The following is a 25,843-nucleotide window of genomic DNA, read 5'->3' on the forward strand; positions in this document are numbered from 1 at the left end:
TCCTGTCAGTCATGCTCCAGCCGCATTGCGTGTATGATCCATATGCATTTTCAGTCACTATTTCCCCATGCGCATGGGAGATGAGAACGGTACGCATGTACAGACGTTGGATAGTTGGTCGATTTGTGAATTCTCTAATTAGTGATCCATGCTGAATTAGGCCTTATGTAAGTGAACATCGACAGGTCAGTTGGATACATATTAGCAAAAAAATTTTTGGGTTGCTATAGGCAACATGCCATCTTTGTAAATTTACCCTGATTGGTGTCTGGATAGTGTGTATAATGTATGCAACAGTGATAAGGAAGGAGAAGTGAGCCCGAGGAGAAGTGGCCCATGGCAACCAATCAGCACCAAAGTAACATCTATAATATGCAGAATATAAAATGATACAGAGCAGCTGATTGGTTGCCATGGGCCACTTCTCCCCAGGCTCCCTTTTCCTCCCTTATCACTGCTTCATACATCTACCAATGTATGAGCTAAATACATTTTTGAAGTATTGCACTAATTAGTGAATGATGTTTTTTTGTATGTAAATTGTGGCTATAACTTTGCTGCACATGTAAATTTAGATTACAAAATAATAATAATTATTATTATTATCATTATTATTATTATATATAATTTTTTTGTATTATAACATTTATTTTACACAAATGAATACGCTACAAAATTGATTGTGTTATTGTACATGCCATATCATTTTGACATTTCCTTAACAAAAGTTTTGTGTTCCAAAATCATTGTTTTTGGAACACAGTATTCAGCATTGAAGTGGAAGATGCAGATGAGGCAAACGGGGTTGGTGGCAGTGGGAATAGTCCCATCCCTGATTCCTTTTGTTCTTTAGGTTTTGTGTTGTCGCCCATTTATATTTCCTTTTTTGTTGTAAAACAGATTAGAAATCTTCAAGATGAGCTGGAAAATGGCCCTAAAGCTCAGCTGGCCCGTCTGCAGCAGGAGAATTCTATTCTGAGAGACGCCCTAAACCAAGCAACCAGCCAAACGGAGAGCAAGTAAGTAACAGCAATCCGTGTAATTGGCATCACTTACTAGCCGACGTGGTGGCACCTTTTCTATTTAATATGATTAACCCTTTAAATTCAATGACCAAAATTGTTGAAGACACCGTGGCTTTGAAAAGCTCCACGTACTAAATTGACAATACTATGTAGATCTATATAGCCTTGCTTGCAGTCCCATTGTATACTAAAGCACACAATTATCTGACAAAACAGGTATCACTTGTGTTCGCAGCATAATGTAGACAATCCCACACCCATGAAGCAGGTGATGTGCCAGTTATTTATATAGTGCCATTATATTATGCAGTGTGGTACAGATAATCTTTAATCACTCACATCAGTCCATGCCCTATTGGTGCTTATAATCTAAATGATCTTAAACATAAGCTTGGTACAGACTAGGACAACTTGTTAAGAGGGGGGGACTGGACTGCACACCATATTTTTAAACATAATGAGAGGTGCTACCAAGTTAAGGCTTCTAGTACCATACAGGAAAAAAGAACAATACTGATGCACACTCTAGGTGCTAAGAACACTGATAGTAAAAATAATTTTGATAACTCTTACAATTAACATGGAGTATAATTGAAGTTCTTAGCACACATTTGCGCAAATATGTGGGCCCATCCACCGCGTCCAGGTGAACTTCATTAGATGGGTCCCTAACATTTCTAATACTAACAGGACAACTTGTTGGCAGACACAAAGTAGTACCGACAGAGCCACTTGATGCCAAAGCTGGGCAGGCATTTGAATTTGCATCCCCCCTGTGTTGGCGGTCCCTGCAGGACGTATAGGTGGTTGGTGGGGCGCTTGTACACACAGCCAGATGTCTCAATATACAGATGTGGCGATACTGATATTTTGCAGTGCAGATGTCGCAGTAAGTGTATCGGTGTGTGTGTGTGTATGTGCTTGCATGGCCATAGGAATACATGGGCAGCCAATAAGTTGCACGTGCAGCTTGGCGCGGCTTGTGTGCCTGTGCGGCAGTGCTGCGCATAAGATGAGAATGACTACATCTGTATCTTCAGATGTATCAGCTGTGAAGCAGAGCCGACCCACTATGTCTATGGACATTGATCACAAACATGTCTTTTATACCTACCTGCCAGTCCGCTCACACTATATATCACCCTTTTGTCTGATATATCGCTCAGCTATACACATGCTATAACGCATTTTAGTCATTGACCAATTGTAGGAATCTGAAGCCCCTAGTTGAAATCAGGTCTGTGGCAAACCACTGTGCCCAGGTGTTTCCCACAAATGTTGTAGCTAATTGCTCATGAATATACATGCTAATGTAAAGCTCATGTAATTTCTACTCTCGCTGACAGTGAAGTCTAAAGGTGCATACACACTGAGCGGCTTTCCCCCTGCCCGGCGCCAACAGTGGGGGGGAGAGGACGGCGTTGCATAGCGGAGCGCTATGCAAAACTGTCCTCAAAGCCGCTCATCTGCTGGTAATACCAGCAGATGAACGTCTTTCCCGGTGACGATGTGGGAACGCGCAGCACCGCTCATCGCCGGGGCATACACACTGGGCGGCTTTGAGCTGAAAGCTGATCAAACATGCTGTTTTGAGCGACTTTCAGCGCAAAGTCGCCCAGTGTGTATGGGCCTTAAGTTCTTTATGTGTAACTTAAGTTATATAGAGATAATATTGCATGTTGTTTCTATTGGTCGACCATTGCCATGTTGACCTTTTGCTTGTGTCAACCTTTTGCCAATGTCGACCTTCTGAATGTCAACTCTTTGTCAATGTTAAACGTGTACATGCTGACCTTTTGCCAGTGTCGACGTAGTATATGTCGACCTTATGGTGTCGACCTATTGAGTGTTGACCTAGCTATTGTCTGTAAACCATCCAGATACCATCTTTATCCCCCACTTCCATGCTGTTGTATATCATCATCCCTAATGGGGCCTGCACAAGGGTCGACTGCTAAACGATCTGAGCAGACAGCGCTGCACAGCGATGTGTCAGCGCTGTGTGCTGTGCGATGTGTTAGGGCCAGTGTTCTCCGGTGGAAGATAGCGAGCGTGGGGCCCCACATCCCTATGGTCCCTACATAGGGAGATCGTGCATGAGATCGCTTAGAAAATGCCCTGAAATTGGCCGGTGTGTAGGCCCACTTTGCCTTCCATGTGCTCAGGCTGACACTACTATCTCATCACCATACTTGTGCCAGTTACAGTCATGCTCTTTATCTCCTTTACAAACTTATGTCGCCTTGTTTCTCATGCTGCCTTCTCATGTCTCATTTAGCAATCCTCATTTTAATTCCTATTTTTGCTAATCGCTCATGCCTATAAGTGAATGCTATACATCCGTGCCAATCTAATGTCAGCAATCGTAACATGCTGCACTTTTAGGCAGAATGCTGAACTGGCTAAGCTTCGTCAGGAATGCAGCAAACTATCCAAAGATCTCACTGAGAAGTCAGAAGCTCTGCAGCAAGAAGAGCAGCGGCGGAAGAATCTGGATGGGAAAATCTCTGTTTATGAGAAGCAGGTTTCCCAGCTGCAGGTAAAAGCACCATGATACCTTCTCTTAGATCCATTTCAATCTGCTCTTGCTGCTTTCGTGCAAAGCCAAGAGCAAGATGCTGTGACACTAATACCCCATTCATAAAACCAACTTGGCAATTACCCGGCATTTTTGAGTGCCGGGTAATTTTGCCGGGTGCAGTCTGACCCAAATTTACACCAGAAGCAAATTACCGGGTTAAAGCTTTTCAACCCGAGAATTTGCCCGGGTTTTCCTTTGTGTGAAAGGGTCAACCCTGGTCTTAAATCCCAGATCACCGACCCTGTTCAAGAGCAGGGTCAGCGACCCAAAATTTAAGACCCGGGTTGACCCTTGCACACCAGGGTCCCTGGTCAGGCTGACCAGTCAGGGGTTAATGCCAGGGGAACTAATATAAATAGTTTATCCACAACTGTGGCATTACCCTGCTGGCTGGTTGGGCCTGGTGCTGGGAGACCCCTACTCATATTGTCCCACATATTTTGGGAACCAGGACCATCTCTTGAGCCTGTTGCTGGTTTTAAATATCTGGGGGACCCCTACACATTTTGCCCCATGGTTTTTTACAACCAGGACAGGCTCTTTGATTCCAGGGCTGGTTAAAACCATGAGGGGGGGGGGGGGGGGGGGCTTTGGGGAGACCCCACACTATTTTTAAAAATGATGTATTTGTATGTGCTTTATTTTCTCATTGATTCTTTTAAGAGCGTACAACAGGAGAGTGAAGCTACATTACAGAAACGATTGGATGAAATGAGTGAAGAACTGCGCAGGTCGCAGAGCAGTTACAAAACGCTCCTTGCAGATACAGAAAAGGCCAAAGGAGAGCAGAATAACTTGTCAGGTGAGAGGACAATCCACTATTAGTAGGTAAATTGCTGTCACCTCCGACATGGACAATGTGGCAGGGTATCCGTACCCTAATATATATTCAAATGTATAGAAATACTCCTCTGGAACCGGGTGCAGCAGCAGCAGCAGCAACAGACAGGGTGCCAGATGCACTAAGCTTCAAAAGTGATAAAATGGAGAGTGATAAACAGCCAGCCATGTCAGGCAGGAGCTGATTGGTTGGTTGTTTATCACTCTCCATTTTATCACTTTTGAAGCTTAGTGCATCTGGCACCCTGGGATGAGACCACCATTGGATCATCATCCCACCCCCAGCCTCTAGAGCCAACAAACTTGAATTGGTTAGCTACTGTATCAGTCTGCCTGCCGGTGGTTTCCTTTGAGGGGACGTTTTTTTTGTCTCCCCTATTTCAGTTTTGGACAGCGCTACAGCCTCACCACAACTATCACTTCTGCAAATGTCATCAAATATTCTTGGTACTTGTGTATTATCATGGCGCCCACGATGTTGATCGTACTGCAGCACATCACATCGCATTCAATATAGCGGCATGCGATGCGATCAGATGCAATTTTTAATTGTACAAGCACCCTGATGGGTGTTTCCAATGTTAAATGCACCCCCATTGTCAACGCCACCCCCACTATCAATGCCAACCCGAAGCGTGGCGACCTTTTCATACCCCCACTATCGTCGGCGTGGAGTTGATTTCAGATAGTGAGGCGAGCGCAGCGAGCCACCGAGCCTGAAGTGCGGCGAGCACACACTGATTACTTTACATGTCTTCCGTGTCCCCTCGCCACCCTTTGGGCTCGGTGGCTCGCTGCGCTTGCCACACTATCTAAAATAAACTCCATGCCGACGTGGATAGTGATGGTATGAAAAGGTTGGAGGACGCGTACCACCGCCCCTCGGGGGCTCTCTGCGCTTGCCACGCTTCGGGTTGGCGTTGATAGTGGGGGTCGCGTTGACGATGGGGGGGCATTTAACATTCTGGGGCATTTAACATTGTATGCACCCATCAGGGTGCTTGTACAATTAAAAAGCATTTGCTGGCATGTGATGCGATGCGATATTTAATGGTACATTCAAGCTTTTTCACGCGGAAATCGCATACCATCGCATACCCTATTTAGTGGTATGCGATGCGATGGGCGCCGTGATAATACAGAAGTACCATATTCTTAATTATTTCTATCTTTAAAAAAGCAACAACCACATGCTGCAAAGTTGTTTATTGTGTCTAATGTTTTTGTTTTTTTATCCCAGATCTTCAGACTAAACTGATGTCTTATGAAGCTGAAGGCAAGCAAAAATCAGAGGAGTTGGACAGACTAAACCAAAAGCTTCAAGAGGTCACAGGTGAAAACACACATCTAGTGGATAGGATAAAATCCATTGAAGCTTTGCTGGAAGCAGGACAAAGCAAAGACACAGAAAAAGAGCAGCAACAGGTTAGTAATCAGTCTCTGAAATCTAACTTTTCATTGGTAAAGTTACTATTATAGAACCTTAATATATGAAAGTATTCATTCCACAATAGTACTCATCTCTAGTTATATTTTCAGTAACCTGTTCCCATTGTACGCACCCTGTTAGAACCTACATGCTGACAATTATGGCACCTTACTACCCACACACAGGGTGGTCACTTTGACAAATACAGTAGTATCCTCATACAGCTAGCCTCAGTACTCCATGCAGCACGAGACGCCTGGTGTGAGTGAGCCATAAGGTGCTGTGTAACTAGCTAACATCGGGCATGCTGATTGATTTGATATACAACACTGGTATATTGTGTGGGGTTCTATGTGCTAAGCAATGGACAGAGATAACTTGCATGGAGGTAAAGTACCAACTATCCACCTCTGCCATTTTACAGACTGTAAAAGTTGTTGGAGAAGTTGTATCTATCCCCATAAATAACGCTATGTGCAAGGTAATAATGCTCCAGCCAATTAGCTCCTAACTGTCATTTTACTCATTGGAGCTGATTGGCTGGTGTTTTATCACATTGCACATAATATTCTTTGGATATTATGCTGCTCCACACGTGTGATTTAAATGCAGCCTGCCGGTTGCACAACTGCCTGACCCCCCCCATCGCTCTGCGATTTCCCTGCACAGTTGTGAATGGATGTTTTGCATTATCCCCTTATGGGGATAGATAATGCTTCTCTAAGCTTCATACATTTACCCATTGATCTCCGTCCACTTTATATCTTTGCAAGGCATAATACATAGACACTATAGTCAGTATACAGTACAGAACACAACCTGTACTGTTCTGCTCCATATACAGATTTCGAGACTCAGATTCCGACACTCATCCAGTAATGTACCCCGGCCCATCGTCCCACGTCGCCCCTGCCCACTGCCTGCAATGTTGGGTGCGTGCATCTGGCGAACAGTCTGTTTGCTGTGGCCCGGCGAATGCACATTTGCATAAATGCAGCTGCACATACGCAAAACATCAAGCTTGCATGCGAATTTGCATGCGAGCCAATGGACTTGAATAAGGTCCTAAAACGCAGGGTGGGGTTTTACCATAGCAGGGCAGCATGTGATCGCTGGCCACTGCACATTAGCAGCTGTGCGGTCAGGTCTGAGTCATAGTTACAACATAAGCAGCGCTGCAGCAGTGCACAGAGATCAGATCAGAGATGAATCACTAGCCTCCATTTTAGTGTGAAATATGTTGTGCTCAGCTTCAGTCTTAAATCTTTCAAATGGCCACTTGGTTCTCTTTACTTCTATATTTAGCTTATGTATTATAGACAGTTCTACTTGGTCTGTTATTGAGGTCATTGTTAGTACTGTACATTGTTGGCATCAGACACACACATTTCTACATCTGCCGTTTACATTTTTCTTTTGCTTTTCCTGGCTGGAAAAACTAATTTGTAAGTGGAGGCCTGCTGTAATGTACCTCAGTATACGGAACAGCAATGGATGTTGAAATAAGATGTATTTAAGCTTCAAAAATTGTTAATTTTTTGTTTTCTAGGAAAGTAAAGAAACTGAATATGAAGAGATATACGGCAGGTAAAAAAAACAAAGAATACATATTCCAGAATAGCAAAACTGTGGCAAGGCATGCTGGGATTTGTAGTTTCACAACATCTGGAGGGCTGCAGTTTGAGGACCCATGTTGTAGACATTCTCTCTGTGGCATTCTATTTTTTGGATGCTATGGTATTTTGTATTTTGTTTTAATGTTATCTTCTTTTGCAGACTTCTAGACAAAGAGACTCAGATATCCTTACTAGAAAAAGAAGTCACTGAGTTAAAAGAAACAGTTGAACAGCAGAAAAATAAAAATAATGTACGTATACTGTATTTGATTTTATTACATTGGAGTGTTGTTTGAAGTCTTTTGCACAATATTGGGTTTTTGAAGATAAAACTGGTTTGACTAGGTGTCTGATAAACTTGAAAATGAGAATATGAAATACAGTATAATACAGGGGGTATTCAATAAGATGCTGTTTTTTTTTCCGATTAATCGAGAAACCCACACATTTTGACCTTTTTTAGGTCGAATTTACATTCAACCTATAATAGTTTTCGTCAAATTACTCGCACATCCACAGAACTTCAGCTGTTTTATACAGGTTTTTAGTCATTTTATACCATTTAGACTAAAAAAAAGTGAAACCATTTCAACATGGTTCCCCTTCCATGTTTTTCATTTTGTTTTGCTTTGCTGCCACCTTTGAATTAGCACCTGTTATCTAAAACGATAATAACGCATCATTAAAACATACTGTACTTGGTCAAAATTGGGTAAGATGATACTACGTACTCGTAACATCATAACCAAAGGCATTCAGGGTGGTTTATTTAATTATTCTAGATATAGACCACATTAAAGAAATTATCACTTTAAATAAAACAAAACTATGTGTACTCTACCCTCTTCTCTATACACCAAGCCTGATTGGGACTCATTAGTACCGGACTAGTGCACATTCTCACTGGACCGCATCAATATATAATTTTATAATTAATGGTCAGCCAATGGCAGCTTGGACCTGCTTTGCAGCAGTACAGAGCCCTAAGAGTTGTTATAGCAGCAGTGGTCAGATGGTACAGCCTAACCGTGTCAACAATACGCTAAGCAGAATAGGTCAGAATGGGATTGAGCCTGCTGAGGCGGTGATTAATGTTGTGCTTAGTCATAGGAGGAGGTGCAACCCCCGAAGCAGCTTTGCACCTCCTCCTTGGCAGACTTTGTTTGTATCATGATCAGCTAACATATCCTGCACCCAGGAGAATGGTCTCTCACCCAGAATGTCTTTCAGCAGATTGTGAATAGATTGCATTTTAGCAACAAAATGGAGAGATTTTGCTCAAGCACAAGAGATCTGTAGATATTTTTTGTAGACATGGCATTGTAATCTGATCGGACTGTTTCCTTCCTTCGGTACTTGTTCACAGAAAGCTGTTTGGGTGCTGTTAGTGGCACTGGACTGGCCAAGTGGTAGTGCAGTACACAGGGCGTCAGTAGGTCCATTGCAATGACGGAAGGATGCGCTAATTAATTGACTGTTTTACAATCGGGGCCTAACATGACTGCCTTTAACACTGTGGCTGTTCAAACCATGATTTTAAAGAAGGGGTTCTAAGACTGAGGGGTATTCTAGTTCATTCTTTCTGACAAAATCCTTCTTAGATGGACAAAACCATGTGCACTGCAGGGGGGCAGATGTGAAATGTGGAAAGAGAATTAGATTTGGGTGAGTTATTTTGTTTCTGTGCAGGAAAAATACTGACTGCATGATTTTACACTTCAATATAGATCTCACTTTGAAGAAAAACCCCACCCAAATCTAATTCTCTCTGCACAAGTTACATCTTCCCCACCCGCAGTGCACATGGTTTTGTCCATCTAAGAAGGATTTTGTCAGAAAGAATGGACTAGAATTACCCCTGAATGATTGGAATAATGCTCCTGGTCAATAATACATTTCATTGTGCTTGGGAGACTTCTTTTTATTGGCCTGAGAATAGTTTTCTGTGACTGGTTTCCAGTTTATCCATTTACTACTAATCCTATGTATAGCTTGTTTACATGTATTGAAACCACATTCTCTAACTGATCAGATCTCTTTGTTCTGAGCTGAAAAGCAGTGCTAAAGGCATTCTATAAAAACTCCTTTTCAATCACTTGAATCAGTGAATATGTCTTCTGCCCATTTCCATGCCCCAAAGGATGTCAGGAGGAGGTGTCCATTCTTAGGGGTCGATCCTATTAAATGCGAAGGGTGAAGTGTCCATCCTTAGATGTCGATCCAGTTAAATGTGGAGGGTGACACGAGCCGTTGCCATGGCATCTAAACATTGGCAAAGGTACCCTATCTTGCCCCCTTTGCAGGCTGGTTTCAGCAAGAATTCGCTTAGAATTGCTCACCACCCTATTGAGCAGCAAGCACTTTTCTGTGACATCTGGCTGCCATAAAGGGCAGCCGCTGTTGCCGTGATTGGCACCTATGAATTCATCAAGGCCAGTAGGATCAACCTCTTCGTATGATATCATTTTTGCACATCCCAGAGTATCATAACATTCAAAAAGGTGCTGTAACAGGTGACCATCAAAAAAACGTTGTCACGTGTTGTCACACAACGTGGAGATACGACAACAGCGATATCTATTATGTGACAGACAATTATCCAATGCTAATTTTGTGAGCAATCTTGCTGTTAAAGATCTACAAGCGGTGGCTAGTAGCAGAAACGGCAGTGTTAAGCAGCAGGAATACTGGAGAAGTGACGTACTATAACTTGTGAGTGGACAACTTACATTTTATTAGACATCTGTTCAAACATCCTGTTCAGCTCCTAAGTGGACAAAGCAGTGTTCCACTCCAGTCTCTCGCATCTGTTACAGTATCATGTCAGTTTATGAGGTAAACTAATACAGACATGCAGTCATTGGCTGATGTACAGTAGCTGTTCTGTGGGTTTGGTTCACTAAGTCAACAGGGGTGCCGGATGACTGACCGACTGGGGTGGGGGGATCCTGATGGTCAGTATCCCAACTGCTGGTGCTCCAACAGGGGAGATCCTGACCCGCAGGGGCTATTTTCCCTTGCGGGGGTCTTGAGCACTCAGTGTGGTGAGCGCAGCATGCCCACAAGTGGGTTCTTTGCGCTCGCCCCCCCTGTTGGAGTATCGGCAGTCAATATTCCGACATTGAGATACTTACTGTTGGATACCCTCTGTCGGACCGCCATACCGCCATGCTGTTTCGATCATAATCAACACATGTTGAGTTTATGTCCATGTTGACCTAAAGCATGTCAACCAATAGTAAATGATCTATTGACTGTTGACCTTATTACTGTCGACCAAAATTCCGAATTCCATTTCTGTTACACTTGTCTCATACAAAGTTTGGCTGCTACTCTAAAAATACAGGATCTCCACTATTGCATTTTACCTTCATAGTAAAGGCCCATACACACTTGGCGACTTTGAGCTGAAAGCCGCTCAAAACTGCCTGTTTGAGCGGCTTTCAGCTCAAAGCCACCCAGTGTGCATGACCCAGCGATGAGCGCTGCTGCGCGCTCCCGCATCATCGCCGGGAAAGCAGCTCATCCACTGGTAATACCACCAGATGAGCGGTGTTGAGGACGGCTTTGCATAGCTCTGCGCTATGCAACGCCGCCCTCCCCCCTCCGTCGGCGCACCGCTGTCCATACACGCGGGCATAGTCGCCCAGTGTGTATGGACCTTAAGACTTTTTGAAAGATAATAACATTGCTTGTACTGCAGGAATATGTTATCCTGTCACTTTGTTCATCTTCTGATTTTCTAATCAATTAGTAGATGTGTTAACTATATATAATTTTCTAAAAACAAATCATAAACAAAATAAGACCTAATGTTACCATAATACATTACAAACGCCATGTAGTGTTAATCCATTATAAAATAATTGAGCTATCCAATATTTGCAATACCCTTCCTAAATTACATCACAATAACACAGAGACATTTTAATATTAACCCTCTCAGGGCTTGAGGTTCTATATCAACAGCAAAAATTGGAATTAATACGAGTCAGTTTATTTTTATCTTATTTTAATTTTTAAAGATAACCTTTTTATTCTGTAGCACATTTCTCAAAATACTCATTATATTAAGGAATTTCGACATCACATATTTATGCCAGAAGGAGTCGGACACTAAAATGTAGGAAGACCGGTCTTCTGCTCCCCTATAATGCTTATAAAGCTTTGTGGGCGGCCATGGGCTCTGACTGGGCAGATGGATCAGAGAGTCACATGGTCCTCAGCACATACTTTTGTAGAATTCAATGTTTTTACATCCAGCTGCGTGCCAAAACTGTATGAGCATTACCACTCCAAGGCTCAAAACTAGAATGTACTCATGGTGCAGCGTCCTGTAATCTGATGAGTCTTGTATATGTAATAAATGCTGTTCTCTCAGCTCATTGGGAAACATAGAAGAGGGAAGAGCACACACAGTTTGATTTTATTTAAAATGACAACGTTCTAATGGAACCTCTATATCCCCGTGGTCCGGTGTCCCCTTATTGATTCAGAGAAAAGGATATAATGGTATAAAAATCCTGTTTCCTGCCGCAAGCGTAGTTTGTGTCTTATTTTGCAAGATGTTGGTCGGCTTACAGACGTCTTGTTCATTTCCTGTCAGGCATGTTGAAAGTGCGCATTCCTCGGATGGTATTCCAGAGATGTTGTGCAATCTCTTCATCCTTTCCTCATCTGTTGCCTATTAGAAGACTTCAGAAGCTGTTTTTACTAACACTTACTATAATGATTAACCATTCTTGGCAGCTATCTGTGTCAGACAAAAATTAGGGAAAATTCAGATTAACCAATTAACTAATTACCCAATTTTCTCCCAGAATGCAGTGCGAATACATTTCCATATTATAATTTTTTAAATCAAATTGTGGGTGATTTTATCTCATAACGGAAATGCACATTTTTTGTTTCACCATATTGTGTGTTATGTGCAGCATCAAACCTTAAAGTGGAGAAGGTTTGCATGGCAACCAATCAACCTTTTGCTATCATTATCAAGTACATGTTAGCCAGAGAATGATTGGTTGCAATGGGCAAGTAGCCCTTAGCCATGGCCTACTTCCAAGTGTTCCAGGGACTGATTAGAATAAGGTTTCCCTAAATCTGCTCTGTAATTTGTGTGTCTTTAGGCAGCCATTTAAAACCCCATATCAGAAAAGTATCATTACGTCCTCTGGACTAAAAGATTGTTTATTTGCATTTAACCAATTTCGTTCCGGCCATTCTAGAGGAAATTGTTCATATATAAATTAGTGAATGTTGCAAGATTACATTTTGTATTAGAGTCCATGGAGTTTTAGGCTTTATGTCTGTTTCAATGTAGAAACACAGTTTTGTTGTAGAACTAGAATTCCTGATCATTGTGAAACTGTTTTTTAATAGGAACTACGAGAGAAGAATTGGCAGGCTATGGATGCGCTGGGCCAGGTAGAAAAAACTTGTGAAGAAAAACTAAACTCAGAGAGGAAAGCAAAGGTAAAATCTCCCCCGCCCCTCCCCCGAGCCCCCTGCACCTCAGCCCCCTATACATTGCTATTTTACTTGTGATAAACCTAAACAGCTGGTCTTAGACTGGCTGACTGGCATGCATGCACATGTGCCATTATATCATTATGTTTATGCTAATATTCTCCTATATATTATATAATCATTGGGGATTTATACTGAAACAAGAAGTTACCGACTTTTAATTTTTTTCCCCTGTCTCTCCATGTAGAAGTTAGGGAGCGAGGGCTCGCTGTTACCTTTAATGACAGCCTTCATGAGTCCCCATAATGATCTTTATCTGGCCAGGCAAATGTCTGGTCAAGTTTTGTAATTTATATGTTACTGTCCTTGGAGCCTACACTGTAAGGATGTTTCTACAACTCATGAAGAGTTATAGTCTTTAAGGGAATTCAAAATGGCTGTCGATCAATGCGAAGGTCGGAAATGCCAGCAGAGATGATCTAACAGTCAGCGGAATGTTCAAAGCTGGATATCTTTAGTTATCAGTCCTCATTGGGTTCCCATAATATGTTTAACCCCTTCCCGAAATTTGACGTACATTTACGTCATGGCCGGGATGTACTTCCCGACACATGGCGTAAATGTACGTCATGGCTTTAAACTGTCACCGCGTCTATAGACGCGGTGACAGTTTAAACATGTCTGCTGTCCCTGACAGCAGACATGTCCCTGCATGCCCAGGGGGGGCTGCGATGCCGCCCCCCCCGTCGGCGATCGCTGTGATTGGCTGTTCAGTGTGAACAGCCAATTACAGCGTTTTTCAACGTTCGCCGGTGACACAGGGATCGGTGGTGATTGGTGCTGTAAAGTACAGCACCAATCACCACGGGGTGTAAGGGTGACACTGGTGTCACCCCACCCGCCCCCAAAGGCCGTGATTGGTTCGTCGGACCGACGAACCAATCACAGCCATGGAGGGTGATTTAAACTAACGGTGACTGCACTGCAGACGCCATTCCGGTCTGGAATTGCGTGCAGTGCGGTCACCGTGCCTATCTGCCGCGATATACTGACCTGATCCTTGCAAACACTTACCTGATCACTGCTTGTAGCGTTCCTGGATCTTGTTACTTCTTGTGACTTCCTTTGTTGTGCTGTGCTGTGTTGTGCTGCTGCAGTGTGTTCGAGTTATAGATAGAGAGATAGAGAGAGAGAGAGATAGAGAGGGCTAGTGACAGAGAGTGCTATATTTTGTGCTGCTGCAGTGTGATAGAGTTATAGATAGAGAGATAGAGATATAGAGAGATAGTGACAGATTGTGCTATATATTTTTTATATATATACAGCTGTACTGCGTGTGCAACTGACTGCTGCCCCCCCCCCCTTTTGTGCTGATCAGTATAAATTAACTGATCAGCAACTTTTTGGGGGCGCAGGTTTTTTTTTTATATATATACCTGTCAGTGCTGCTGCTGCAGTGTCATAGAGTGATAGATAGTGAGAGATAGAGAGATAGAGAGAGATAGTGATAGAAAGTGCTATATTTTGTGTCTGCTGCCCCCCTTTTGTGCACCCCCAGGAACTTTTTGGGGGTGCAGGGGTTATTTTTTATATATATATAACTGTCAGTGCTGCTGCTGCAGTGTCGTAGAGTGATAGATAGAGAGAGATAGAGAGAGATAGAGAGAGATAGTGACAGAGAGTGATAGAGAGTGCTATATTTTGTGTCTGCTGCCCCCCTTTTGTGCACCCCCAGCAACTTTTTGGGGGTGCAGGGGTTATTTTTTATATATATATAACTGTCAGTGCTGCTGCTGCAGTGTCATAGAGTGATAGATAGTGAGAGATAGAGAGAGATAGAGATAGATAGAGAGAGATAGTGACAGAGAGTGATAGAGAGTGCTATATTTTGTGTCTGCTGCCCCACCCTTTTGTGCTGATCACTATATCTGAGGTGATCAGCAACTTTTTGGGGGTGCAGAGGTTTTTTTTTTATATATACCTGCCAGTTGCACTGTCAGTTGCACCAAAGGTTGTGCACCTGCTGCCCCTCACTGGTAATCAGTGCCGCATCACTGATCACCTTTTTTTTTTTTTTTTGAGGGTGCTGTGGGGTCTTTTTTAAAAAATTTTTGATCAAATTTTTTTGATCAAATTCCTGTTGCCTTTGAGCGCTGTTCAGTGACGGACGTTACTGACCAACATCTGTGCTCAATTTTTGGCGCAGAACCTTTTTTTTTTTTCTGCACTACATACACACTACACACTACATACTACATTGAAATAAAGTTTGTACCCCCCCTACACTATACACGTGTTAAAACATTTCACTACCAGAAACACAAAAATAAAAATGGCATCCCAAATGTCATCCCAAATGTCATCCAAATGTCATCCCAGTCATCCAGAAGAATGTATTCAGCGGAGGAGGCATATGCCATGCTTGCCTCTGACTCTGACACAGCCAGTGAGGCAAGCGGGGAATTTGAAGGATTCATCTTAAGCTCCTCTTCCTCCTCTAGTGATGAGGGACCCCCTCAAAGACGCCCCCATAGAGCAGCTGAGACCCCCCCCCCAATAATTGATCTCGTATGGACCCCACCACCAGACAATTTTGAGCCCCAGGTTCCTGAGTTTTTGGCCATCCCAGGAATCCAATTTGATTTCACAGGTCTCAGAGAAATTGACTTTTTCAAATTATTTTTCTCTGATGATTTTATAAATTTAATGGTGGACCAAACTAATTTATATGCCCAGCAGTTTATTGCTCAAAACCCCACGTCATCATTTGCTAGGTGGACCCCTGTAGATGCAGTAGAGATGATGACGTTTTGGGGTCTGGTGTTTCATATGGGCATAGTAAAAAAGCCAGAAATTAGGCAATATTGGAGTACAGATGTTCTGTACAGCACCCCACTTTACCGTATGGCCATGACCCGGACTCGTTTTGAGTTAATCCTTAAATTTTTGCATTACAACGATAATGCACAGTGCCCACCCAGAGATGATCCCACCTTTGACCGGCTATTCAAAGTCAGGCCGGTCATTGATCACTTCAGTGTCAAATTTGAAGAGATGTACATCCCAGATAAATTCATTTGCATAGACGAGTCCCTTATACATTTTAAAGGAAGGGTTAAATTCCGCCAGTACCTTCCCAGTAAGAGGGCAAGGTATGGCATAAAAATGTATAAGCTGTGTGAAAGCACCTCAGGGTACACTCACAGGTTTAGGGTATATGAAGGGAAGGATTCAAGAATTGAACCGCCAGAATGCCCCCCCTCCCTCGTAGGTGTTAGTGGAAAAATTGTCTGGGATTTAGTGCACCCCTTCCTGGATAAAGGTTATCACCTCTATGTGGATAACTTTTACACCAGCATCCCCCTGTTTAAGGCCCTTGGTTCAAGAGGTACAGCAGCTTGCGGTACTGTGCGCAAGAACCAAAGAGGCCTCCCAAAAACGCACATTGCCCAAGTAATGAGAAGGGGTGAAAGCAGGGGAATATGCACCGAAAATATGTTGTTGGTCAAATATAAGGACAAGAGGGATGTCCTTATACTGACAACAATTCACGGAGACAGTACCACCTCCGTCCCTGTACGAGGTACCAGTACCCACACCTCAAAACCTAATTGTATCCTGGATTACAATAGGTACATGGGCGGAGTGGATCTTTCAGATCAGGTACTGAAGCCGTACAGTGCCCTGCGGAAAACAAAAATCTGGTACAAGAAGCTGGCCGTGTATATCATCCAGATGGCACTGTATAACGCTTACGTGCTATTCCGTTCTACCAGCCAGAGGGGGACATTTATGCACTTTCAAGAGGAAGTCATAAAGGGCCTAATATTTGGGAACCAGCAGGCAGAGGGCCCCAGTACTTCTAGTACTGGCCCCCGTATTGTACCAGGGCAGCATTTTCCTGATGAAATCCCCTCCACTGGAAAAAAGGGCAGGACACAAAAAAGGTGCAAAGTTTGCTATAAAAAGGGAATAAGAAAGCAAACTATTTTCCAGTGTGACACTTGCCCCGACAAACCCGGCCTATGTATAAAGGAGTGTTTTAAAATATACCACACATCTATGGATTATTAGGTTCATAATTTCACCGTGCTTCGGGGGTCTTGCTAATGCCACATAGCACCCACCATTCATTCCACCAGAATCTGAGCCGCAAAATCTAAAAATCACTCCTTCCCTTCTGAGTCCTGCCATGCACCCAACTGGTATTTTTTGGTCACATGTGAGGCATTGCCGTACTCGGGAGAAATTGGGGCACAGATTTTGGGGTGCTTTTTCTCCTTCATACCTTCTGAAAATGAAAAATTTTGAGCCAGAACTGCATTTTTGTGTAAAAAAATGTAATTTTTCATTTTCACTGCCCAGTTGTATCAAAATTGGTGAAACCCCTGGGGGTTTGAAATGTACACTATACCCCTAGATGAATTCCCTGAGGGGTGTAGTTTGCAAAATGGGGTCACTTGTGGGGGGGTTCCACTGTATTGGTGCTTCGGGGGTCTTGATAATGCGACATAGCACCCACCAACATTCCACCAGAATCTGTGCTGCAAAATCCAAATATCACTCCTTCCCTTCTGAGTCCTGCCATTTTTTGGTCACACATGAGGCATTGCCGTACTCGGGAGAAATTGGGGCACAGATTTTGGGGTGCTTTGTCTCCTTCATTCCTTGTGAAAATGAAAAATTTTGAGCCAGAACTGCATTTTTGTGTAAAAAATTTAATTTTTCATTTTCACTGCCCAGTTGTACCACAATTGCTGAAACCCCTGGGGGTTTGAAATGTACATTATACCCCTAGATGAATTCCCAGAGGGGTGTAGTTTGCAAAATGGGGTCACTTGTGGGGGGCTTCCACTGTATTGGTGCTTCGGGGGTCTTGCTAATGCAACATAGCACCCACCAACATTCCACCAGAATCTGAGCTGCAAAATCCAAAAATCACTCCTTCCCTTCTGAGTCCTGCCATGCACCCAAATGGTATTTTTTGGTCACATGTGAGGCATTGCCGTACTCGGGAGAAATTGGGGCACAGATTTTGGGGTGCTTTGTCTCCTTCATTCCTTGTGAAAATGAAAAATTTGGAGCCAGAACTGCATTTTTGTGTAAAAAAATTAATTTTTCATTTTCACTGCCCAGTTGTACCACAATTGGTGAAACCCCTGGGGGTTTGAAATGTACATTATACCCCTAGATGAATTCCCTGAGGGGTGTAGTTTGCAAAATGGGGTCACTTGTGGGGGGCTTCCACTGTATTGGTGCTTCGGGGGTCTTGCTAATGCGACATAGCACCCACCAAAATTCCACCAGAATCTGTGCTGCAAAATCCAAAAATCACTCCTTCCCTTCTGAGTCCTGCCATGCACCCAACTGGTATTTTTTGGTCACATGTGAGGCATTGCCATACTCGGGAGAAATTGGGGCACAGATTTTGGGGTGCTTTGTCTCCTTCATTCCTTGTGAAAATGAAAAATTTTGAGCCAGAACTGCATTTTTGTGTAAAAAATGTAATTTTTCATTTGCACAGCCCAGTTGTATCAAAATTGGTGAAACCCCTGGGGGTTTGAAATGTACACTATACCCCTAGATGAATTCCCTGAGGGGTGTAGTTTGCAAAATGGGGTCACTTGTGGGGGGGTTCCACTGTATTGGTGCTTCGGGGGTCTTGCTAATGCAACATAGCACCCACCAACATTCCACCAGAATCTGAGCTGCAAAATCCAAAAATCACTCCTTCCCTTCTGAGTCCTGCCATGCACCCAAATGGTATTTTTTGGTCACATGTGAGGCATTGCCGTACTCAGGAGAAATTGGGGCACAGATTTTGGGGTGCTTTGTCTCCTTCATTCCTTGTGAAAATGAAAAATTTGGAGCCAGAACTGCATTTTTGTGTAAAAAAAATAATTTTTCATTTTCACTGCCCAGTTGTACCACAATTGGTGAAACCCCTGGGGGTTTGAAATGTACACTATACCCCTAGATGAATTCCCTGAGGGGTGTAGTTTGCAAAATGGGGTCACTTGTGGGGGGGTTCCTAACTTTTAGCATCTTATGGTGCCTAGAAACCTACATGGTGCCTAAAAAATAATCTCATAAAAAGGAGGCTCCAAAATCAAGTAGGTGCTCCTTCTATTATGAAGCCTGTGGTTTGGTCAATGTGCACACTAGGGCCACATATAGGATATTTATGAAAACCAAAGAATTGGGGGAATCAATTTTTAGTCACATTTCTCTAGTAAAATCTACTGTGTTCCTTAGAAAAATGTATTAAAATTGCAAATCTGCAAAAAAAATGAAATTTTGAAATTTCACCTACACTTTGTTTTAATTCCTGTGAAACACCTAAAGGGTTAACAAACTTCCAAAATGCTGTTTTGAATACTGTGAGGGGTGCAGTTTTTGAAATGGCATCATTTATGGGGGTGTCTCACATACAAGTCCCTCAAAGTCACATCAGAACTGAACTGGTCCCTAAAAAAATCAGTGTTTGAAATTTTCTTGAAAATTTGAGAATTTGCTATTCATATTGTAAGCCTCCTAGTGTCCAAAAAAATTAAAAGGAAGTTGAAATAATGATGGAAACATAAAGTAGACATATGGTCTATGTTAGTTATTAACTATTTTGAGTGGTATGATTATTTGTCTCACAAGCAGAAAATTTAACATTTTGCAAATTGCTAAATTTTCCATTTTTTTACGACATTTTGGTATTTTTCACAAAAATATCGACCCAAATTTACCACTAATTTGAAGTACAATGTGTCACGAGAAAACAATCTCAAAATCACTGGGATAAGTAAAAGCAAAAAAAAGTTATCCCCACTTAAGTGATACCTGTCAGATTTGAAAAAAAGGGCTCTGTCAGGAAGGCAAAAACATGCTGTGTCAGGAAGGGGTTAATAAAGGAAAACATTTTTTTTTCATATATGACTATTCGGTACTATTCGTGTATTATCTGGGCGCCCTATTTTTTTATTGCATGCCACTACTTAAGGCATGCGATGCGATTTTTCATTGTAAAGACCCGATTTTTAATTGTATAGTCACCCATGTGTGATTTCATACTCCCACTATCCAACTACGCATGGAGTTGATTTTATATAGTGTGGCGAGCCACCGAGCCCGAAGCGTGGCGAGGGGACGCGGATTACTTTACATGTATTCTGCGTCCCCTTGCGGGGCTCGCTGCGCTCGCCACGCTTCAGGCTCGGTGGCTCGCTGCGCTCGCCACACTATCTAAAATCAACTACATACGTAGTTGGATAGTGGGGGTATGAAATCACCCATGGGTGACTATACAATTAAAAATCGGGTCTTTATAATGAAAAATCGCATCGCATTAATTGTATGCCACTATATTGCATGCGATGGGATGCGATGCAATACAATGAAAAAATCGGGTGCCCAGATATTACACAAGTACCGACTATTCTTCTAATGTGTAAGTACTTGCTGTGTATAATAATTGAATTTTCCTTTAAAAGTGAGCTTGTATTTTGTGTAGTCATGTTGGCCTTTCAACATAAAATGTACACTTTTAACAAAACAAACTGGCAAAACTGAAGAAACATAGTTAGGGTCGGACGAGTAAGAGTAGGCCAAGCTAGGGATTCCCAGTTCATTTTAAAGGATAATTTGTTTGCCATCAGGCAAAAGAACTAGAACAGCATATTAACAAGAATAACATTTGGTTATTTAATGTTGAAACAAAATGCCACAATCACATTATAATATGGCGATGTAACCAATTAAAGCTTGTTGCAGTTTACCATTAAAACATCACTGCAGCAACTGAGAGATGTTCAGCTCCTGCCATTATAGAATTGGTAGAGGAGTCATTTGTCTATGCCTTGGCAGGCCAGCTCACAAATGAGCAAAGGAATCGCATCCCCCGACAGGCTTCGGTAGTAGCAACACAGACGCCATTTTTTTTTTGCTTGCAGCCCTAAGCAGATACATGTCCCACTCCAACTCCTTGTTAACTCCTTAAAACGATCACTTCCTGTCAGTTTCTTTTCCCTGATATCTTCATTGCAAGTGGGATTGCATCAGCACCTTAACACATGCACATTGCAATTGCGGCACATGTGCAGTGTGACAAAAATGACTTCATTGCATGAACATCGGCCATTTTGAACAAACATGATTTAGGCCCAGCGTTAGCATCTTAGCTGGAGCTAGGGCTATAATTACCTTAATGAATTGAGCCCTAGTGCTTGAGGACCGGATATAGTAAGCCAATGGGCTTAAAAATAGGCAAAATGGATTGTTGTTTTGCACCATGTCTCTCTATAAATTACTTTATCTGTATTCATGTACTATTCTAATCTACTGTTGGTTACATAGATTTAACATATGGCATTTACAAAAGAATTGATATTATATTTTCATTATAGGAAGACCTGTCACAACAGATCACTGGGGTTGAGTCTCAGACGCAGGAAACATTGATGGCCCTATTCCCACAGGTCACTGTAGAGTCACACCAGGTATGTGTGGACAGGATGCTGAAGGAATGTTACAGAACACTCACAACATGGGCATCTATATTGTCCCTTTCAGCGCGCTTTAAGGGTCTAATTCAGTCCTGATCGCAGGACATGTTTGTTCTTAAAATGGGCAAAGCCATGTGCGCAGTAGATGGAGCAGATGTAACATGTGCAGAGAGAGTTACATTTGGCTGGGGTGTGTTCAAACTGAAATCTAAATTGCAGTGTAAAAATAAAGTAGCCAGTATTTACCCTGCACAGAAACAAAATAACACACTCAAATCTAAAGGTGGCCATACATCTACAGATCGATTGTCAGATTGGGCTGGTTGGAACAAAAACCTGGTAATATCTGAATGACAGTTTTTGGCAGTTTTCCAGCATTTCAAAGCAAATGGTTAACTGTCATTTGCTCTCATCCATTACCAGGATTTTGTTCCAACCAGCCCATTCTGACAATCGATGGCCACCTTTACTCTGCAGATGTTACATCAGCCCTCTGCCTCATAATTGTTATAATTGAGATTACGTTAATTAATCTCCAAACAAGAGTGCCCCAACAAAAAAGAGAGTCTTTCTTTGAAAGTTACATCAGCACTACCTGCAGTGCACATGGTTTTGCCCATTTTGAGAACAAATTTATCCTGCAATCAGGTCTGAATTAGGCCCCAAGAACTGTATTGAGAGGCGATGCACAGATTTGTTACACAGGTCACTTTTAACAAAACCAAAAATGTAAGACATCCTATTATGGTCCTGCGATTTTAAATAACTACTAATAACCATGCATAATTCATGGCAAACACTAGAGGGCGATGTTTGTTTGGTAAAGCTTTGTTTCTGTGCTGTACAATAAATATGCCCAGATTGTGACCATTGTTACATTTAAATACAGATTTACCCTGTAGATAAAAAAAATATTAATAAAAGCAGGCATTGAAACCGATTATAAAGCTTCAGTGCTCCGTTAGTAAATCTATATATTTGGGCATTGCCATAATACTTAGCATTAAACACATCAGTGAATACACGGAAGCATGCCTGTAGTGTACTGTGTAGCAGAATTTAGTGCACCTCAGCCTTTTTGCTCATGTCTGAAACTCAGGGCCTTATTCTGATTGGCTGCGAAATTCGCAGCCTTGCAAGTCCATCAGACTCCGCCCGCCACCCGTAGTGATTGCTGCCCCCCCCTCGCACGCCGTGCCCCCCCCCCGCACGGCTGCGAATGGATGATTTACATAATCATCCATTCGCAGGCAGGGAGAAATCATTCGATGGTCGCCGACCATCGAATGATTTCTCCCGTGCACGCAGTTCAGAGTGACCTATATGGTCACACTAAACTGCGGGCGCCCTGTGCAAGGACAGGACGGGCAGCTGACATCTGGTGATGTCAGCTGCCCGCCCCCCCACATGTCCGTCATGGCCTCATTAGCCTGGGAACGCCCAGCGTTCTCATGGGAACACCCATGGAGCGCTGGGCGTTCCCATATGCTATTGGGGCTGCCCAGCTCCCCCTGCCCTTCTCCCCCCCCCCCCCCCCCCAGCGTGTAGGTTTGCCGTGGGTGCACGCACCCTCTGCACATGCTCAGAAGCGTGCATGCGCAGACACTAAACATCGGTCCGACCAAATGAATCAAAATAAGGCCCTTATTATTAACTGCCGGGTAAACAAAATACATATAATGCAAATATAAGTAATGGTTCATCATTAAGTCTAGCTGGAACACCATACCTCCTAGTTATCAATGTCTCTTTCCTTTGGAAGTGTTTGAGTCACAAGTATGAACTTTTGAAGATAATGTCATAAATTGACTCAGCATATGCCCCTTTATCTTAGGTATGGTAGCATGGCACATTGCACGCTCACACGTTCTCTGGTTTCATTCACAACCACCGCAGGGCTAAGATGATCTTAGTGCATCAGAGGTTTTGCACTGTGTATAAGTAATATGACATTAGGAATACTATTTGCAGACTTTACATATGCTCTCTGCCAGCTGCGACTGATGGAGGATGGAATGAATATAAAATAAAAACAAGGCATACCATATACAGCAGTGGTGTCAAACTCATGGCCCTCCAGCAGTTGTGGAACTACATTTCCCAGCATGCCCTGCCACAGTTTTAGCAATCTATTATATAAAATCTGTGGCAGGGCATGCTGGGATGTGTCGTTTCATAACAGCTGGAGGGCCATGAGTTTGACACCACATACAGCATAACTTCCAAATGTCACTCAGTCCGCTTTTCATGCACTGTCCAGTCCCCACCCATGGGCCCTGTGAGCCATTGCACTGGGAGGAGCTTAGTGCTGTCTAGCAGTTCCGAAAATGCTTAGCAAGCCCCCAGCATGGCAAGAAATGGGACATGACATGCGGTCACGTCCCCAAAATCACATCTACCAGGGGAGTGGCCTCATAAGTTTGAGACCACACCACCTTTGGCGAGCAAGAGGTATTTACAGATGGGATTCGAAAATGACCGAGAATATTGTGACATTGATTGATTTGTTATACCTTCTACAGTTATACAGTGAGTGGCTGCGGGAATTCAGGGAGAAGTCGTCAGACCTACTGAGACAGCTGAGTCAGCAGTCAGACCAAACAGACTCTTCGGTAAGTGTTTCACTGTAAGCCTAATAGGTAACGGTACTATGTAATATTTTATTAAGTGCTTACTCTACACCTACTAGCTTACTGTACTACCTACTGTACACCTAGCAGCTTACTGTACTACCTACTGTACACCTACTATCTTACTGTACTAGCTACTGTACACCTACTATCTTACTGTACTAGCTACTGTACACCTACTAGCTTACTGTACTACCTACTGTACACCTACTAGCTTACTGTACTACCTACTGTACACCTACTATCTTACTGTACTAGCTACTGTACACCTACTATCTTACTGTACTAGCTACTGTACACCTACTAGCTTACTGTACTACCTACTGTACACCTACTAGCTTACTGTACTAGCTACTGTACACCTACTAGCTTACTGTACTACCTACTGTACACCTACTAGCTTACTGTACTACCTACTGTACACCTACTATCTTACTGTACTAGCTACTGTACACCTACTATCTTACTGTACTAGCTACTGTACACCTACTAGCTTACTGTACTACCTACTGTACACCTACTAGCTTACTGTACTAGCTACTGTACACCTACTAGCTTACTGTACTACCTACTGTACACCTACTAGCTTACTGTACTACCTACTGTACACCTACTAGCTTACTGTACTAGCTACTGTACACCTACTATCTTACTGTACACCTACTAGCTTACTGTACTACCTACTGTACACCTACTAGCTTACTGTACTAGCTACTGTACACCTACTAGCTTACTGTACTACCTACTGTACACCTACTAGCTTACTGTACTAGCTACTGTACACCTACTAGCTTACTGTACTACCTACTGTACACCGACTATCTTACTGTACTACCTACTGTACACCTACTAGCTTACTGTACTAGCTACTGTACACCTACTAGCTTACTGTACTACCTACTGTACACCGACTATCTTACTGTACTACCTACTGTACACCTACTAGCTTACTGTACTACCTACTGTACACCTACTAGCTTACTGTACTACCTACTGTACACCTACTAGCTTACTGTACTACCTACTGTACACCTACTAGCTTACTGTACTAGCTACTGTACACCTACTAGCTTACTGTACTAGCTACTGTACACCTACTAGCTTACTGTACTACCTACTGTACACCTACTAGCTTACTGTACTACCTACTGTACACCTACTAGCTTACTGTACTAGCTACTGTACACCTACTAGCTTACTGTACTACCTACTGTACACCTACTAGCTTACTGTACTAGCTACTGTACACCTACTAGCTTACTGTACTAGCTACTGTACACCTACTAGCTTACTGTACTAGCTACTGTACACCTACTAGCTTACTGTACTAGCTACTGTACACCTACTAGCTTACTGTACTACCTACTGTACACCTACTAGCTTACTGTACTACCTACTGTACACCTACTAGCTTACTGTACTAGCTACTGTACACCTACTAGCTTACTGTACTACCTACTGTACACCGACTAGCTTACTGTACTACCTACTGTACACCTACTAGCTTACTGTACTAGCTACTGTACACCTACTAGCTTACTGTACTACCTACTGTACACCAACTAGCTTAATGTACTACCTACTGTACACCTACTAGCTTACTGTACTACCTACTGTACACCTACTAGCTTACTGTACTACCTACTGTACACCTACTAGCTTACTGTACTACCTACTGTACACCTACTATCTTACTGTACTAACTACTGTACACATACTAGCTTACTGTACTAGCTACTGTACACATACTAGCTTACTGTA

At 42.8% G+C, this 25,843-nt stretch overlaps 1 protein-coding gene across 4 annotated transcripts in view; it reads left to right on the forward strand.

Annotated features, from left to right (window-relative positions):
* Positions 1-25,843, forward strand: part of RRBP1 (ribosome binding protein 1) — an 89,101-nt gene that overhangs the window by 47,773 nt on the left and 15,485 nt on the right. For all 4 annotated transcript variants that reach the window (XM_083175957.1, XM_083175956.1, XM_083175959.1 and 1 more), the window contains exons 6-14: positions 901-1,019; positions 3,411-3,564; positions 4,270-4,408; positions 5,687-5,871; positions 7,425-7,462; positions 7,652-7,742; positions 12,874-12,966; positions 21,354-21,446; positions 23,975-24,064. In XM_083175957.1, coding sequence (XP_083032083.1) covers positions 901-1,019; positions 3,411-3,564; positions 4,270-4,408; positions 5,687-5,871; positions 7,425-7,462; positions 7,652-7,742; positions 12,874-12,966; positions 21,354-21,446; positions 23,975-24,064 — 1,002 coding nt within the window. The remainder of the gene's footprint in view (positions 1-900; positions 1,020-3,410; positions 3,565-4,269; positions 4,409-5,686; positions 5,872-7,424; positions 7,463-7,651; positions 7,743-12,873; positions 12,967-21,353; positions 21,447-23,974; positions 24,065-25,843) is intronic.

Source organism: Crinia signifera, chromosome 3 (genome assembly GCF_055691185.1).
Source record: "Crinia signifera chromosome 3, ASM5569118v1, whole genome shotgun sequence".
Lineage (NCBI taxonomy): Eukaryota > Metazoa > Chordata > Amphibia > Anura > Myobatrachidae > Crinia > Crinia signifera.